This window comes from Marmota monax, unplaced genomic scaffold (genome assembly GCF_021218885.2).
Source record: "Marmota monax isolate L192 unplaced genomic scaffold, Marmota_monax_Labrador192_F-V1.1 WCK01_AAM20220418_F8-fsc00035, whole genome shotgun sequence".
In the NCBI taxonomy this organism is placed as follows: Eukaryota; Metazoa; Chordata; class Mammalia; order Rodentia; family Sciuridae; genus Marmota; species Marmota monax.
In genome coordinates, this window is record NW_026691961.1 from 10,737,840 (window position 1) to 10,757,582 (window position 19,743).

Consider the following 19,743-nt stretch of genomic DNA (forward strand, 5'->3'; position numbering starts at 1 on the left):
TCACAAACCCCAGGGTTCTCTCCTGGCTTGGTGCTGGGTCAAGCTCCCAGCACAACCCACTTCCTGTGAATCCAGAACTCCAGGCCAGATTTTGCCTGCACCTGCTTGAGCTCAGAGTTTTGCAGTCCCTGATCTAGTAGGATCCAAAAATATCTGTGAGGAACCTGGTGTGGGGGGACTAGCCAGAAGGGGAACCTGCTGGAGTCTGCTGAGGGCCTAGGGAGACAGCCACTTGGAGAGGCATTCAAGGCCCTTCCCAGCTGGCCCCAACCCATCAGGGTGGCCTTGGCTCCCCTGAACATGAGCCTCACATTCTAGCCTGAGTTGGTTGCATCCCATTCCTGCCAGTGCAATCCTCTGAGCTTCCTCACCTCCTGGCTTCCATCACCATCTTCAGATGACGCTGCCTGCGCAAATCATCTGCTCATTCATTAGACATTGTTAAATGCTTTCACTGGGCCAAGAGCAGTGCTGGGTTCGCAATACAGTACAACACTCCCCATTATCTGCAGGGGGTATGCTCCAAGGCCCCCAGTGGACACCTGAAACCACAGAGAATATAGAACCCTGTACTTGCTGTTTTTCCTACACATACATACCTATGATAATGTTAATTTATAAATAAGACATGTAAGAGATAAACATAACTAATAAAAATAGAACAATTATAACAATAGGCCATAAGAAAAGTTATTATACTTAAAACTTATGAATTGTTTATTTCTGGAATTTTCCATTTAATATTTTTGGAACATGGTTAATTACAGGTAACTAAAACTATGGAAAGCAAAACCACAAACAAGGGGGACCACTCTGTGAGTGAATTAAACAGAAACATAGCCCCTGTCCCCTCAGAATTGATAGTCCAACTTTCTCAGCCATCCTCTACACTCCAATCAATGCGTAGGCTGCTGGGGGTGTTAGTTAGATTTTTTTTCAGTGCGAGTCATCTCCCCAAATAGAAGGTCAGCTCCTGGGGGCAGAGACACACAGCCTGTTCTTTCCTGCACCATGTGGCCTAGCCAGGATCTTGCCGGGCTGACAAGGGACTGAGAGCTGGGCCTTATGGGAACCATGCATCTGCCTTTCCTTTCCCTCCTCTCCTGTCAGACACCCCACTCCTCTACCTCCCCCAAGTTCCTGGAGCATCCACGTCAGTCCTTGCACCCTCATACTTCTTTCTGATCACATCCTGACCCTTACCTCATATCCAAGTCCATTCTGCTTCCCTGACCAAAGGGTGAGTTTTTCCCCAAGGACAGCCACATCTCCCATTCTCCAGGACTCTGTGCTGAGCCCCTTGGCACCTGAGGCCTGGCACATAATCCACACTTATTCTGAACTGAAGGAAAAAGGAAGGGTTCTCAAAGCTGTGTAGGACAAGGAACCTGGGGGAAGGAGATGAGAGGGAGAAAGCCTCTTCCTATTTCTTAGCACCCTTGCAATGAACCAGGGGAGCCTACCCTGGCTGGGCAATGTTCCACCAGGATCCTCCTGACCCCAGATTTGGAACTAGATGCAGCATTAGTCACCCTGCTTTCCTGAATTCCCCACAGCACTCTCAGGAAACACAGGCTCCTGGGAAGGGGTCCACCAAGAAGGTCTCATGCTGCCCTCAGAAAGAGGTCATTAGGCACACCAGCCCCAGGGCAGCCCAAGTGGCTTTCCTTCCACACCACCTGGGGAGGAACTTGGAGGGCTAGGGAGAGGAGGTACTATAAGGCCCTGGGCTAGGAGATGTGAATGGTTGGGTTCCTAGTAGCTCAGGCACTCTAATTCTGATTAAATGAAATTCTGACTTAATTTTATTACTTAACTTAATTATATTCTGATTATTAATTACATAGTTACATCCACTGCTGATTTAATTCTAGAACTTCAATTCTGATACTGCCACCCAACTCTGTAACTAGGCAACTCAGCAATAGCTGCTCCAAGGGTGCCTTTGACCTTGTCCGTGAGTAAAACCACCTTCAGGCTGGAGAGAAAAGAGGATGAAACAAGACGGGACAGGACTCCCCAAGTCTGATTTGGTGACACACACCTGTAATCCCAGCAGCTCAGGATGCTGAGGCAAGAGGATCTCAAATTCAAGGCCAGCCTCAGCAACTTAGTGAGGCCCTAAGCAACTTAGTAAAACCCTGTTTCAAAAGAAAAAAATAAATAAGTAAAAAGGGCTGCAGCCAGGCACAGTAGTGCATGCCTGTAATCCCAGTTGGCTCAGGAGGCTGAAGCAGGAGGATCTCAAATTCGAAGCCAGCCTCAGCAATTTAGCAAGGCCCTAAGCAACTCAGTGAGACCCTGTCTCTAAATAAAAAAAAAAAAAAGGGATGGGGATGTGGTTCAGTGGTTAAGGGCCACTGAGTTCAATCCCCAGTACCAAAAAAAAAAGGTGGTGGGGGTGGGGGGGCAGCTGGAGGTATAGTTCATTGATAAAGTGCCTCTGGGTTCAATCCCTAGTATCTTTTTTTGTTTTTTGAGAGAGAAAGAGATTTTTTAATATTTATTTTTTAGTTTTTCGGCGGACACAACATATTTATTTTGTATGTGGTGCTGAGGATCAAACCCAGGCCACACGCATGCCAGGTGAGCGCGCTACCGCTTGAGCCACATCCCCAGCCCCAACCCCTAGTATCTTAAAACAAACAAACAAAAACTCTACATCATGACAGCATAGCCTGACATAGACTAGAAAGAAGTAACTCTCCAGAAGCTCAGCTAAATCCAGTTTGTTCCATTTGCTGAATTGTTCAGACCATTGCCTCCTGCTCAGCACACTAGGGTGGGATAAGGAGACGGGAAACACTAGGCAAACCCAATTGCTGGGCAGATTACACAGCTGGGCTGGCCATGGCTCCAGTTCTCTGAGCACTCACACTCACTCAGGAACCAGGTGGAGGAAGTCCCACTCCACAGCTTGGCCCCTTTGCACTCAGGCTTACCTATTGCTTCTGTGATGTGATGTAGGAACTGGGTAAAACCTTGCTCACCAAAGCAATGGGCAAGTCCACCTTAAAGATGCACTCCTGGAGCTAAGGTCTTCTGGATCCTCTAAAACAACATCTGAGAGAGCAATAGTGCAAGCTGTTGAGCCACTGGCCCTCCACCGGAGTGAGCCAAGCCGTTCTCATCTATACATCTTGCTAGTAGGAGGGAGGATGGGGCAGGTGCCAGTGTTGAGGAGGGAAGGGAGCCACCCAAAGGAAACACACGGATCACACAGAGTGGATACAAAGTCTGAAGGCTGGCTGCTCAAGTTCCAATGCTTGCCTGAAAAGACAGATGAGAGCAGGGCCAGGGGCTCTGAGGAGCCAGGATTTCCTGAAAATCACAAGCCCCCCATCGATGTGCTCCTCTCACTTACCCGCCTCATCTCTAGGGTGCCCCACTGCTGGGCCATGAGAAGGGTACAGGCCTTACAACTAGGAAGACACCAAGGAGGGCTGAACCCGTGTTCCATCCCACAAGAAAGAACAAGGCCAAGGTCAGCCTCTGGGTAATTCAGGCATGTGCCTCCCACATCAGTTTCCACTTAAAAATCTAATCACCATGGAGTCAAAATACTGTGCCTCACCCATCGTAGACCAACAGACATTAGCTGAACACATATCTTAGGCGACAGAGCCTGGAAGCTAGTTTTGCCCTCCACTCTAAGGTGTCAGCCAAAGGGGGCAGACCCCTGAGCATTCAGGGATTGAGACACTGACCCGTGGCATCGCCTTCAGCCTCCTCCTTCAGGCATCACCTGGTTCCTCCAGCAGTGGATAACAGGAACTGGGCTCAGCCTCAACATCATAAACTTGGGGCAAGAGGTCTCCCTTTCTACCTCACAAGATTCTTAAGAAGATTAGACTCATTCCTCCTTCCATGGCCTTCCATGCCCTCTGGAGAAATCCCCAGTGTAGACCAGGATCCACACCCATGTTCCCTAGTTTGGCTTGCTGGCTGTCATGGGGCTGCAGAGCCTATCTCTAACGTATGCTGCCCACCTGAGGTCTCCCCAGTGCTTCTCCCCAGAGTCATGATATGTTCCCCATTAGACCTTCCTTGACTTTTCCTACCCTCCTCAAGTGTTCCGAGCCTTCAGTCACCCGGCTCCCATCTCTTCTTCATTTCCTTCCATCTTTCTCTCTCCACAAAATCCTTTCCTACAGGCCCATTAGCACTTCTCTAGTGTTGAAAAATTTCTCTACCTCTGCAGAGTGTTACTTGTCTTTATCTCACTCAACTGAATTTTTTTTAAAGAGAGAGAGAGAGAGAAGTTTTTTTAATATTTATTTTTTTCGGCGGACACAACATCTTTGTTTGTATGTGGTGCTGAGGATCGAACCCGGGCCACACACATGCCAGGTGAGCGCGCTACCACTTGAGCCACATCCCCAGCCCCTCAACTGAATTTTTAAGTCTTTTTTGGGGGGGGCAGGATATCAAGGATTGAACCCAAGGTCACTTAACCACTCAGCCACATTCCCAGGACCCTCCTTTTTTCAGTTGTAGATGGACACAATACTTTTGTTTTAGTTATTTTTATATGGTGCTAAGGATCAAACCCAGTGCCTCACATGTGCTAGACAAGGGCTTTACCACTGAGCCACAACCCCAGCCCTCCCAGCCTATTTTATTTTTTATTTTATTTCATTTCATTTTTGAGACAAGATATCCCTAAGTTGCTGAGGCTGGCTTTGAACTTGTAATCCTCCTGTTTCAGTCTCCCAAGCTGCTGGGATCAGAGTCTTGTGCCACCATGTTCAGCCCTTTATGTCTGCCTCCACGTCCTCACTAATTGCTCTTAAACCCCTTATAACATGTCAGTGACCTCAGGTTGTCGAAAGCAACACCATCTCTTCCTCGACATCTCTGTGACATTTAATCCTGTGGAACACCCCTTCCTCTAGGAGACATCCTTTTCCTAGCTGCCAAGCCACTGTCTCTTCTTGGATTCCCTCCCATCTTTCTAAAATCCATTTATTATCCTCTTCCTCTTCCTACTCCTTAAGTCCAGTTTCTTCCAGGACTAGTCTTCAAATCTCATTCTTTTCTCTCTGCAACAGCTTCTTCCGTTTCTGCCTCACTCTCATCTTTACCCAAATGAATCTCATGTCCAGATTCCCAGGTCTGATTTTCCTCCTAGGATCCAGTCCCATCTTTCTAACCACTCTAAAAAATCCCCATACAGGCATCCCACCAGCACCTGATGTTCAAAATAACCCAAAATAAACTTTTAGAATCTGTTCTCTCTTACACTCCATGGTGTCTTCTTCTGGCAAGATTGTTCTCCAGTAACCTACATAAGCCTGTCAGGACTCCTTTCCCCGCCCTGGCTCACCAGGTTGGGAAGTTCATCTGATTCCACCCCAGTTCTCTGTTGAGGTTCCCCCTTCTCCCTGTTCCCAGCCTTGCCCAAGTCCACACCACCACCCTGCTTAAATTCCTGGCATGTCTGACCAATCAGTTTCTTCTTATCCTCTCTGAGACATTTAATCCTGCTCCTTCCACCAACAACTGTGTATTTTACCAGAGCCCTCCATGGTTACCCACTGTCCACAGAATAAAGCTGCCCTTCTTGGCCTACCAGTCAAGGCCTTGCACTTCCGCCCCAACCTCACCTTCCAAATAAATTTCCTGCTGCCTCACTCCCATCTGCCCACCCTCATCCAAGAAAGAACAATGGTACATTTTCCTGGATCTCTTCAGGTCCCCATTCTTCTGATTCCATGAGTTGCCTCATCCGGTTCCCTTTACGTGGATTTCCCTTCCTGATGTCTCCCTATGTCCTTATCCTACTTTATTCAAGGCCCAGTTTCATCTTTACTTTCTGACCTGCTTAGTCCAAGATAACCTGTCCCCTTCCTTCAGCCCACCTCACTTTTCCAGTGAGAGTCCCTACTGAACTGTAAGCCCACCAAAAACAGAATACCTATCTGCATTCCTCTAGTCCCATATATGAAAACAACAGCAACCCAATAAATATGGGATGAGTCCCTAAAATGATGAAATGCAACGAGGTGTTTGAAGGAAGGGCTTTGTGTATCTAAGCAACATTTACCTACAAGGGCTGTGCCATGGGAGATCTGGATTTGTTTCTGGAGTAGGAATGTGCCCAGGAGAGAGAGGTAAGCCTGGGTGCTCCATCCCAGTGTCCCACAGCAGTGGGCCCCACCCTGTCCCACTCCTCCATTCATGATGGATGTTCATACAGGATGCACAACATCTAGCCTTGTCCTTGTTCCTTAAGCCAGAAGCAGAGGCAGCCATCTTCCTTCTTTGTCCACACAGGTCAGGCTCCTTCCCAGTCCACACACCAGAGTGAGTACCGAATGGCCAGTAGTATGCAATCGAACCTATCTGGACTTCAGAAGGGAATAAGGGGGCAAAAGCATTGGCCAAGGCACAAAGAGACCTGAATCTCAGCTCTAGCCTTCCATGGATTTTCTGTATGACCTTCACTGTAACGCTAAGATATGGGACAAAATCATCATTTCTTAAACTTCTATTACATGGGCCACCAAGCAAGGTGTCACTCTTTTGCAGGGGGATGCATCCATAAGTATATCCTGGTCTACCATTCCAGACTCTTTGTGGGAAATGGGGGACTAGATTTTCCCTACAGGGTCACTCAACTGTGACAAGCTAGGGGTGGAAGCTATGGTTTTAGGGAGCTGGAAGGGCTTCTGGGGTCTGCTCTCTCCCCAAGACCCTGAACTTCTCCCTTCTTTCAGCAGCCTCCCCATGGTGGATGGTGGAGTGCCCTGTTGAGGTGACAGGAATGAAAACTCCTCCTGGAAATATCACAGTTAGGGGAGGGCTCCTTACATTCATACTGTACCCTTGTCTCTTTAGGAGGGACACTTTAGTCCTAGGACTAAAAATGGATACCCTCAGCATGCAAATTCCTTGCTATTGGGATGCAGGGTGGGGCCAGAGCAGTTTGATGGTCTACAAACCAGGGCTAGGTGTGAAGGAGGATGAAGGAAAAATGGACACAGAACCCCCATGTCACAGATCTCCGCATCAAGTAACAGGAGGGACAACAGGAAGCACAAGTGTACTCAATGAGCCTTCACCAATAAACATTAATGGCTTAAATCCAAAGAAATGCTTTCTGGGCACCACCTACCTCACCCCACTTCCACGAAATCAGAGGAACAAAAGCATCACTCTCTTGATCTCTTGGGAAATCTCCCTCAGGTGACTTTATCCACCCCAGTTTCATACCCACCCACAGGACAGGTTTGTCAAAGAGACAGAGAGGACAGAAGCAAATCCTGGTGGGTGAGATCAACACTGCTGGACATGCCTCTGTCACTGACTCAAACAAATCTGTCATTTCTCTGACCTTCCTTACCATCTCTGGATAATGAGATCATCAAGCTATCTCTAGGGTCTTTTCCCCCTGTCCTTGAGCAGACCTGTCCCATGACCCAGACCATGGGGGAACCCAGATAGTTACAAGGACTTAGGGAAGCAGGTTGAGGGTGGAAACCAGGATGGTGTCTGGTGACAGGGGCCTTGCTACTTCATCTGAGTCCTGGCACAGGTGAAAGAGAGAGGGATGCTTGGTCTCCTGGTAGGTGATAGGGGCTGCAGAGCCAACCACCCTAGTCCAGAGCCACACAGGGACAGCATAAGTAGAAAAGAAAGCAGCACTGCATAGTTCCTACCCTTTGAAATGGGCAAGAAGGGGCTTCTATTGCCATCCAAATGAGAGCTGAGAGAAATGGGAGGGAAATACACAGTGGGGGAGTGAGAAGAGTTCAGGGACAAAGACAGGACTTTTGGCCAGGATAGCACAATTCTTGGGAAAATCAACCACAAGGAAAGATTTGTCATTATGGAGGCCTGGGGAACCACCTGGTGGCTTGGATGCTCCCATAGGCCCAGGAGAAAGCCACCTTTTGACTAAGCAATCTACAGCTGAGGCAGAGTGGTGATAAGGTGAGCAAGAACAAGGAGGAAGGGGTGCTTCCACACTGGGGGACGTGCCAGAGGAAGAGCACAGCACAGGGCCCAGAAAGGAAATAGCACAGAGATCCTTCCCACAAAGCATTTGCTTATTCCCTGAAGCAAGAGCCCCCAGCATGGCCTATGGAACATCACAGATGCCCAGTTCCCTCAGTGGGAGGAAAGATGAAGGATGTCCGTAAAAGGCTAGTAATTCCTATGGCCCTGCTATGTGGAGGCCTAGAGGTGGCAGCTGGGGCTGGGCCTCAGAGGAGGGGCTGCAAAGGGGAGGGGGTGGCAGTGGCTTGGGGCTCAGGATCCAATTACATAGCTGTTTCCATACTTAGCCACCTGACAGCCGCTTGGAATACTCACCACTCTAGCCACTGCAGCCCTGCAGAGCCCAAATTAACTCAAGGGCAGACAAGGGCAGGGCCCAGCAGCATGTGCTATGGCCGGAGCCCCCTGCAGAACCCCTAACCCCCAGAAGAATGGCTTTTGCTGCTCTTGATCTCTGCTCTTTGCCGGGATGATGCCTCTGCAGCCCCCTGTTCTCAGGAGACAGAACCTCAGACTTATAGAGACAGGAACCCCGGGTCCCCACAGTCCCATGTGCAGACATGGGTTAAAGGCTGAGCCTGGACACAGTGGGAGTCCTAGATTCCTAGGGGGATCCCACAGCCCCTCCCCAAAGCATCCCCAAGGGGAAGCTAGCCCCTGGAGTCTTAGGAATGAGAGGTGACAAAATGATTGGTGTCCCCTCTTTAGCCTATAAATAACCTCCATGCTGCAACCCAAGCCACCGGCTCTGCCTCACACAAAGTGCTGAGATGTCAAAGGAAAGCCGAGCATGCAGAGCTAAGCCCCTTCCTGATGAAAGCCCCTGCCCCTCACAGAAGATCTCATCCAAAATGGGTCCCCCTCCTCACTGGACTCTGCATCTAATTCTATTTCCAGCCCAAATCCCAAATCTATATCAAACCCTATTAAAAAACTCCAAATCTAACCCAGTTTGCAAAATGATCCCCAAATTTGCCCACAGTATCCACCTCTATCTTCAGTCATGCAAACCCAGGGCTCTAGCCAGAGCCAAGACATTTGCCCTCTCTCCCACCCAGTGGGAGGGTAACCCAAATGACCTCCAGCTCCAATCTGTTATTTTGTCCATCTTGGAGTCTCCTCCAGACTTGATTTGTGGAGGTCTTCTCTCCCAGCTTCGGCCATCCAGGCTCCTCTCTCTGACCCTGGCCTAGCTCTCAGGCCCATCTGCCTCTCTTTACTTCCTCTATCCTCCCGCAAGCCATCCTATCCCCCAGTTCACTCTAGCACCTTGCTTCCTCCACAGCCCAGACCCCAAGGAGAAGGGTAATGACAGTGACACCAGAAAGGAGCAAAGCTTTGCCACTGGCTGTAAGCCCCCACTCCAGGGAACAGAAAACCTCAGGGAAGCATCTGGGGTACAGTGGGGTCCACTTGTGTAGGGGGGCGTACCTGATTGTCCTGAGAGCAGGAGCGAGGCCAGGAAGCAGCAGAGCAGGAGCAGCGCCCTCATGGTGACTGCCAAGAGAGCCCAGCTGCTCCTCGCCTCTATTTATATGGTGGGTATGGGAGGCAGCAGCATGCAAGGGCGGGGCGGGGGTGGGGGGCGGGTCACACAGTCACTAGGGCAACTGGGCAGAGAGGAAGAAGTCCAGACCCCAACAAACTGCAGCAGTTACTGTCCCAGCCTCCAGGCCCTGGAAGGCAGGGTCAGGGACTGCATTTTTCTCCCCTACCCACAGCAGCCCTGGGATCGTATGAGATGGAATGAGGGAGACAAAGTGAGGTATCCCTTGGGCTTAGGTCCAGGAGTTGGAAGGCCCCAGGACTTGCTCTAATTTGATGTAAAGTCTGGGGCAGGTCAAGGCCCTGATCATGCCTCCAACTGAAGAAGCTGTAGGGCAAACTAAGAGATTCTATTTGATAGCCACTGATAGGCATTCAAGGGAATGTCCAGTTAAGGAAAGCCTGTGACATCTGACCTTTGAGGTCCACGGCTGGGCGCTTAACCTTCCTGGGCCTCTGTGGAGAGAGAAAGTGCTGAGCAGAGGGAAAAGGGGGACACTGAGAGATATGGCTGAGGTTATGATGTAAGTCAGAGGTGAAGCGAGAGATCCATCTCCAATGGGCAGGGGCTCCAGAATGTTACATCACCTCTGCAAAGTGTCATTTGATGCAGTCTTCCTAAGGGCACATGATGGTCCAGAAAGCCAGCTGTATGAAGCCCTAGGACAACAGACACGGGCCTGTCCGGCTGGAGGGAACAATGTCACCATGAGGGGAGGCTGCAGAGTCAGCCTGGAGGAAAGGAACTAAAACCTAGGTATGTCAGGCACTAGAACTTTATTTAGGTATAATCAATACACAACACACAATTCACCTTGATAAATTCTGACATGTGTTTAATTGTGAAGTGATTAATACAATCAAGATAAGGAATAGAATGCTCACTTCACAGTCCCTCCTGAACCCTTCCCAGGCAACCACTGATCTGCTTGTTATCCATATATGTTGGTTTGCATTTCCTAAGTATTGCTATAAATGGAAACATACTATGTCCTTTTTTGCTGCTTCTTTCACTTGTCATAATTTTTGAGGTTTATTCATGTTGTATTAATCATTTGTTTCTATTACTGACTAGTCTTTCATTATATGGTCAACATATAATGATTATGGTTATTCATGCACCTGAGGACAAACATGTGGGTTATTTCCAAGGTTGGAATATTACAAATAAAGCTGCCAAAGGATGGGGTTGTAATTAGTGGTAGAGCACTTACCTAGCATGTGCGACGACCCAGGTTCAACCATCAGTACTACAAATAAGTAGAAAAATAAAATATACCCATGAACATTTGTATACTATCAATTTACAGATATATGCTTTCCTTTCTCTTGGATAAATGCCTTTAAGTGGAATGGCTAAATCATGAGAGTTCCTAGGCACCCGCTCTACCACTGAACTACAACCCTAGCCCCTCTCACTGTAGTTTTAATTTGCATTTTCCTATGACTAATGACATTATGTTGTTTTTTTCTTTTAATTTTTTTTTTGTTGTATATGAACTCAATGCCTTTGTTTTTGTTTTTATGTGGTGCTAGGATAGAATCCAGTGCCTCACACTTGCGAGGCAAGTGCTCTACCACTGAGCTAAAACTCCAGCCCAAACGTTGTATTTTCATGTGTGTATTTGCCATCTACTTCTTCAGTGTTTTTGATGAAGCGCCTCTGCATTCAGTTATTACAGAATATTGTTTTATTTGATTTTGAGAGTCATTTATACATGCTGGATACAAGTCCTTTATCAGACATGATTTACAATATTTTTCCCCTAGTCTCAATTGTCTTTCCATGTACTTAAGTTAATTTATATATTTATGAATATATTGTGGTAGAAATCGAACTCAGGGCCTCATACTTGCTAGGCAAGTGCTCTACCACTAAGCCATATTCCCAGCCATTAAAAGTCATTCAAAGAGAAGTTCACCAAACATGGTGGTGCATGCTTATAATCTGACGTAGGAGGATCCAAGTTTGAGACCAGTCTGGGCAATTAAGCAAGATACTGTCTTAAAATAAAAATTTCAAAAGGGTGGGGATATAGCTCAGTGGCATAGAATCCCTGGGTTCAATCCTCAGAACTACAACAAAGCAAAACAAAAATTGACCATATATGTGAGTCTACTTCTGGACCATATCCTGTTGCATTATCTATGTGTCTGTTCTTTCATTAAAATGTTGTCTTCATGACCACGACTTCCCACTAAGTCTAGAAATCAAGTACTGTGGATCCTCCAACTTTGCTCTTTTTCAGAGTTCTAGACAGACAAAATTCTAGTTCTCCTACATTTCTATATGAATTTTACAATCAGCCTGTCAATCATTTTAAACAGCATTCTTGGATTTTAACCGAGATTACAATGAATCCAATAACATCAGTTTAAGTGACCAATTGTGAAGGTGGATTGCTTCCACTTGGTTAGGCCATGTGCCAGTTGTTTGCTCATGTGCCAATCCAGATGTTACTGTGAAGGTATTTTTAACATGTAAAGATCTTGAATAAAAGGGCCTGGGGTTGTAGCTCAGCGGTACAGCACTCACCTAGCACGTGCCAGGCCCTGGGTTAGATCCTCAGCACCACATAAAAATAAATGAATGAATAAGGGTATGTGTCCAACTACAACTGAAAAAAAAAAATCTTGAATAAAGGAGATTACTCTCTATAACATGAGCAACCTCATACTGTTAGTCAAAGGCCTTAAGAGAAAAGACTGAAGGTCCCCAAGGATGAAGGAATTTTACCTTGAATGTGGTTTTAGATTGAAGACAACACCAAATCTCATTGGAATTCTGAGCCTGTCAGCATCCCTTGAAATTTTCAGACTTGCCAGCTTCCACGATCTTTCTAAGTACATGCCCTATTGGCTCTGCTTCTCTGGAAAACTCTAGCATATCAATATGAAATCTTCCAACCATGGACATGGCTGGGGGGAGGATCTCACAATATGGGAGGAGGAAGAGTCAATCATGGGAAAAAAAAGGAACTAAAATAAACTCAGAGTAAGTGACACTAGTATGCAATTTTCAGTTAGTGCCTGTCAAAAGAGCTGACACTAATGAAAAGTAAATTCACAAATTTGCTTTTGTCCTTAAAAAAAAAAGTAGCCGAGCACAGTGGCACACTGATATCCCAGAGGCTCAGGAGGCTGAGGTGGGAGGATCATGAGTTCAAAGCCAGTCTCAGCAACTTAGTGAGTCCCTAAGCAACTCAGTGAGACCCTGTCTCAAAATAACATACAAAAAAGGGCTGGGGTGCTGGGTTGTGGCTCAGAGGCAGAGTGCTTACCTCACACATGTGAGGCCCTGGGTTTAATCCTTAGCACCATATAAAAATACACAAAAAATATTAAAAACAAAAAGGGGGCTGGGGATGTTGCTTAGTGGTTAAGTATCCCTGAATTCAATTCCCAGTATCGGAAAAAAAAAAAAAAAAAAAGGTAAATGAAGCACCTCCTCTCTGCTAGGTGCTTTACATGTAATGAAGGAGGCAGGTGCTGTGTAACACATCCTTCATTTCACATGAGATCAGGGGTCAGGGAGGTGAAATGACTGGTTCAGTATCACCAACAAAGAATAGAATTGTCTAGATTTGAACCAGCTCTAACTTACACACCTGTGGCTGCCATCTACCCACGTGAACACACTGGAGAAAACAGGAATTACCATGTCAAGGAAAGGAGGTTCAGGACTATGGGGAAGTGTGGGTAACATAGGAAAGGCTTAAGCTAAAGGGTCAAAGCAAGCCCCAAAACCCCAAACCCAGGCAGCAAAAAAGGGTGAGCCCAGTACTGCCCAGATGAAGTTATACCTGCTGGGGTTTCAAACAGATTGTTGCATTCCCATGTTCACACCAGCACCATGAACAACAGCCAGAAGTGTCCATTGGCAGATGAATGGATAAGCAAATGTAGTCAATCCAGGCAACAGAATATTATGTAGCCATAGAAAGATATCAGACTCTAACACATGCTATAACATGGATCAATTATGCTAACAAAAATAAGCCAGACACAAAATACTGTGTATTGGACACAAAGGACAATGTATTCATTAGGCTATGTATTCACAGGGCTACTAAAACAAAATACCATGAAACACACAATAGAAATTTTATTGTCTCACAATTCCAGAGGCCAGTAGGCTAAGATCAAAGTGTCAGCAAGTTTGGTTCCTTCTGAGACCTCTGTCCTTGGCTTGCAGATTGTGCTTTCTCCCTGTGTCCTCACATAGTCTTCCCTCTGTGTGTCTATCCTATCTCCATTTATAAGGAAGCCAGTCAGACTGGATTAGGGCCCACCCCAATGACCTCATTTTACCTTAGTTACCTTCTTAAAGGCCCTATCTCAAATACAGCCTCATTCTGAAGTACCAGGATTAAGGTTCAACACATGAGTGGGAATGAGGGGCAGGTATGACACAATTCAGTCCACTCCATACAACTGTTATGATTCCATTTATTTATTTTAAGTATTTTTTTAGTTGTAGATGGACACAATATCTTTATCTTATTTTTTATTTTTATGTGGTGCCGACGATCAAACCCAGTGCCTCACGCGTGAGAGGCAAGTGCTCTACCACTGAGCAACAACCCCAACCCCATTATGATTCCATTTATATGAGGTACTAGAATAGTCAAATTCAAAGATGGATGATGATAATTATACACTGTGAAAGTACTCAATGCCACTGAATTGTACATTTTAAATTACTTAAATAATTCTATTTTATATACACATGCATATATATGTCTATATACACACATGTGTGTGTGTAAACACCCAAATATATATGTATACGTAAATATATAAAATTTTAGTATGTGGCACTGGGGGTTGAAGCCATTTCACAAAATGCTAACCAAGTGCTCTACCACTAAAATACATCCTCCATCTCCCCATCCACTCTGGTGTTAAGAATCGAACCCAGGGACACTTTACCACTGAGCTTCATCCCCAGTCCTTTTCATTTTATTTTTGAGACAGGATTTTGCTAAGTTGGTTAGGGCCTCACTAAATTGCTAAAGCTGTCCTCAAACTTGCAATCCTCTATACTCCTGAGGTGCTGGACTTAACAGCCATGTACCACTACACCCAGCTCATCCTCAAAACTTTTTTTTTTTTTTTAGTTGTAGATGGACACAATATCTATCTTTCTCTTTCTCTCTCTCTCTTTCTTTCTTTTGCCTGGGATTGAACCCAGTGCCTCACACATGTGAGGCAAGCACTTCACCACTGAGCTACAACCCCAGCCCCATCCTCAGCCTTTTTAAATTTTTATTTTGTGTTTGTTTTGTTTTTGTTTTTTCTCGTACTGGAGATTAAACCTACCAGGGCACTCTGGTAGAGTATCTTCCTAGTATACATGAAGCCCTGGGTTCCATCCCCAGAACAACAAAATGAGCATAAAATAGGATGAAAAGGTACTGTCTGGAAAACAAGAGATTAAAAAGGAAGACAGGCTCAAATGAAAGTGAATTCTTGAAATCCCAGCAATTCGGGAAGCCAAGGCAGGAGGACCACAAGTTCAAGACAAACCTGGGCAATTTAGCAAGACCTTGTCTCAAAATAAAAAATGAAAAGAGCTGGGGATGTAGCTTAATGGTAACAGGCCTCTGGGTTCAGTCCCCAGTATCACAGGGGAAAAACAACAACAAAAACTCTTGAATCACAAATTCTGAAACAGTCCTCACACAGCCCTGAGAATCAGTCACCTAACATCATCCACTGCTGCCACCACCTCCTAGTTCCAGAAGCTCCCCTTTCAGAGCTCAGCCTCTACACAGAAGCACTTGGTCTGAGGGTCCCAGTCCATTTTCAGAAGCCATCCATCCCACACTTGCCTGCTCCTGACCACCCTGGGCTGAAGCTCCTTGAGACAATCATTGGATGAACAGGGAGGAAACACATTTGAGAATTAAGAGGTGTGTTGCCAGAGAATAACCCTATACCGTGGCCATTCAGAACCCACTTTCAATGCCCTGAAACAGGGGATGACCAGCTCTCCCCTAAGGGGCCAAGCAGTAAAAGGTTTAGGTTTTATAGGCAACTGCAATTCCTTAACTCTGCTCTTTTGCAAGAGCAATCAAAGAAAATAGAGATGAACATAGACATGGATGTGTCCCAATTAAACTTGACCTATGAAACAAGCAGTGGGCTAGTTTTGGGCAGTGGTTTGCAAGAAACCATTTGTGAGTTAACTAGGAGGTGGTGGCAGCAGTGGATGATGTTAACATTGTAAAGTTCTTTGGTAAAGGATCACCTGCATCAGTGCTTTACACATTGGGTTTTCCTATGTGTGGCTGAATTGAATGGGGGTTAGGGGTCTGGATGGGTGGAAGGTACATTGTCTTGGAGCAAAGGGACAGTAGGTTTGTGAGGGGCTACATAAAACTGGTTCCGGAGCCACGTTCCAGGACAGAACATAGGAGGCATTTTTAGAAGGGGAAAGTAGTACCACATATCCCTGGAAAACTTTGTCCTATGAAATAAGAAGCCTCAGAACTGGAAAATCAACACCATGATCACTAACATTTACTTGGAGGAACAGACAGCTTATCTTAATTGCTAAATATTCCTTCTATGTGGTTCCTGAGGGCAGAGTCAAGTTGGATTGGCAAGAGCTATACACCAGATCCTTCAAATCAGTATAAGATGTTTAGGTTTAACTGCCAGCACAGGAACAGGCTAAGTACCCTGTCCACAGCATAGACCAGGTGTTCTGGGAGGGGTACTGAACTAGAGCCTTCCTTCCCTCCTTACCTGAAAGGCTGAGTCTGGGGAGGCCTTTGGGGGAAATGTCTTCTAGGGGAGTGTAACGGTTTGAATTTAGATAGTACCCCTCAAAGGTCTCTTAAACGGTGGCAGTATGGAGGTGCTATAAACCTTTAGGAGTTAGGGCCTAGTGGGAGGCCTTGGGTTATTGGTGGTGTGCTCTCAAAAAGGATTGTGGGACACTACTGTATTCTGCTTCCTAGCTCAACCCAGAACACTCATGCCCTCATATACTCCCACCATGATGTGCCACCCTTAGCCAAAACGACAAACCTTCTACTTAAACCTACAGGATCATGAGCCAAAATAAAACTCTTTGGCTGAACATGTGACTCACTGGTAGAACTCTTGCCTAGTGTGTGCAAGGCTCTGGGTTTGACCCCCTAGCACCACAAAAACAAAACAAAAAATATGATAAATAACATATTACATAATAATATATAATAAAATATAAAAAATAAAACTTTGTTTACTTCATAAGTAACCTATTTTGTTATAATGCTGCAAAGCTGATAGAGACCCTCCCCAAATCTACCATACATCTCTGTTTCCTGAGCTCAGGCCTGACTGGTTTCTGCAGGAAGCACATTCCTGGGTCTGTCTACTTCTAGTCCAGCCCATATCCTTGTCTCAAAATTATGTGCCATGTCCAGAGTCCCTGCACATGCTAGAGTGGAGTAACAAGGAAATTATCCAGCACGTGGTAACCTTGAGAAAAGTCACAGATGGGACAGACTCTTGGGTAGCTCAGAGTTGTGAAGGAAAGGAGGGTTCTGCCATACCCTGTCTTGGACATTTCAGTGGAGGTCTACTAACCAATTACCTCTTTTTCCACTTCATTTTCAGATGGCTGCTCTTCCCTAAGTGCTCCTATTAAGGAACCACCATATCTTCTCTGGTGGAGAAAACACCTAGGGCAAAGCTTGGAGACATACACCTGAGAGAATGGGGAAAATGGGTGGCCTCTCAGGACCTCAGGTAGTCAAGTTCACAGAACCACTGTGAGGAAAAAGCAAGATGCTAGCAGGACAGATATTTTAACTTTTCACTGAATTACAACCAGCACACTGGCAAGTACAAGAGCCAAGCGTGCAGCTCCATTAATCAGCACAAAGTGCAAAGGGCAGGGGATGGTGGAGTGTCAGGTGGGTAGGCAAAGTAAAAGGACACAGGCCCCTTTAGGTGGACCTAGAATGTTAACAGTCCTCGCACACAGTTCCTATAGCCTGCTCTCTCTTTGGCTGCAACTTGCTAGATCAATCCATATCTCAAACATTCCTCAATGGTCCGGGAAACCTGGGCTGGACCCTGACAACTCAGGCAGCATTTGTGTTCAGATAGGTTGCACTCTTGTATGGAGTATACTAAGCAGGCCCAACAAGTAACCCTCATTGAAAGGAATGTCCCACTTATCTTGGAAACTATACATTATCTATCTCTAAGATAGGACCCAAATTTCATGATTGCAGTAATCTCTTCCTCAATTACTGTTACACATTTAGCCTATTTAAATAACCCCAGTGATAAGGAGCTCACCACCAGAGCAGCCACTCTGCTGTTGAATACACTGATAGTCTTAAATCAACCATAGTGCTGTAACTTTCTCCACCTGCCAGCTCAACTTCCCACCAAAAAGAGACACAGCTCCTCCCCTGATGGCAAGCATCTACCCTTCAACCCGCAGTACCAGCCCAGCCTCAATGGCATTTCTTTCTCCTACAAAGAAACTGCAGAATCAAGCAAAGTGGCATACACCTGTAATCCCAGCAACTGGGGAGGCTAAAGCAAGAGGATTCAAAGTTCAAGGCCAGTCTCAGCAACTTAGCAAGACCTCATCTCAAAATAAAAAATACACCAGGCATGGTGGCACATGCCTATAATTCTAGTGACTTGAGGCTGAGGCAGGAGAATTCCAAGTTGGAGACCAGCTTCGGCAACTTGATGAGGCCCTAAGCAACACAGCCAGACCCTGTCTCAAAATAAAAAATAAAAAGGGGATGTGGCTCAGTGGTTAGGTGTCCCTGGGTTCAATCCTCAGTACCAAAATAAATAAATATAAAAAGGGTTAGAGATGTAGCTCAGTGGTAAAGTGCCCAGAGTTCAATCCCTGGTACCAAATAAAGAATACCCAATATTTGTTAATTCTCTTTGTATCCAGAATATTCAAGAAGTCATTGCCTCCTACAGGGCAGATGATAATAGGAGAGACATGTGGAAACAGCCAATCTCTGAGGTGCTCAGAGCACCTGCAACCTTATCCGATCATTTGCCTGTTGCCTACATAATCTTGAGAAAGTCCACTAAGATAGACAACACCCTGAAGGAACCCTTAACTCAGACCCCCTAATTCAGGAAACTTTGCAGCTGTCACTCCTAGCTCCTTTTCAACACTAGGATATGGTGAGGAGAGCCAGCCTGAGGAACTCACTCCTTTGTACAGTTGCCAGATTTAGGGTTTGCTTTCTTGCAGCCCCCAGTCCTACCCCCTCCTCTTAGCACACGTTCTTGTCAATCAACAGAAGAAACTTGTGATTCAGCAGGGCAAGAAAAGAGTAGAGACTAAAGCAGAGGGATGAACCTCACCCCAACCCCAGGACTTGGTCAGGGCAAGCAGAACTTGAGTGTGAAAAAGGCAAATGCTACGTTGCCAACAGCATCAAGGAAGCACACAGAAGCAGCTAGGTACAGGAGGGACAGTAGGATGGGCTAAGGACAGCAAAGCAGCCAGCTCCAAGAGGCTGCTTGAGGATTTGCATGTGCTCTACATACTGGTCTTGAGCCAGGTAAGTAGTCAGCACTAAGGAGGCCCAAGGTCATAGAAAGGGACCCCTCTTCCACCGGGCATCCTCTTCCTTCAAACATCTAACAGAGCTGGGGCATTGCTCTCCTGCATGGCCAAAGACAATACCAAATCATGGCACAAGAGTCCTTATGCTATACCAAAAATGTATAAAGATAGCTCTCAAGAATTCACAAAATACAATGTGCAAGCATGAATTGGAAGAAGCAGAAGAGAAACAGGAGGGACAGAAAATGGAAACATTAGTAAGCCTAGTGGAAAAATAAATGACACTATATATTTAAGTCCCTCACTTGTATGTAATTTGACCATTTGCCCAATGCCCAACTTTCTTAAAAATAAGAACAAAAATTTCAAGGGGAAGAAGGGAAGAGGAGGAGGCATGGGGGTAGGAAAAATGTGGAATGAGATAACATCATTAACCTAGGTACATGTATCATTGCACATGTAGTGCCACTCTACATTGTGTACAACCAGAAAAATGAAAAGTTGTGCTCCATTTGTATTGAATGAATCAAAATGCATTCTGCTGTCACGTATAACTAATTAGAACAAATTTAAAAAAAAAAAAAAAGATTTCCTGAGATGGCCAGGTGTGATGGCACGCTCCTGTAAATCCAACTGCTTGGGAG

The 19,743-nt window shown here is 45.9% G+C and overlaps 1 protein-coding gene across 3 annotated transcripts in view; it reads right to left on the reverse strand.

Annotated features, from left to right (window-relative positions):
* Positions 1-19,743, reverse strand: part of Srl (sarcalumenin) — a 51,583-nt gene that overhangs the window by 29,898 nt on the left and 1,942 nt on the right. Inside the window, exon 1 of one of the 3 annotated variants that reach the window (XM_046444181.1) lies at positions 9,433-9,531. The exons of 1 other annotated variant lie outside the window; for it this stretch is intronic. In XM_046444181.1, the coding sequence (XP_046300137.1) occupies positions 9,433-9,493 (61 nt within the window). In that variant the 5' untranslated portion in view covers positions 9,494-9,531. Of the gene's footprint in view, positions 1-9,432; positions 9,532-19,743 lie in introns of those variants that run through there. One more of the 3 variants, XM_046444171.1, reaches the window with a different exon arrangement.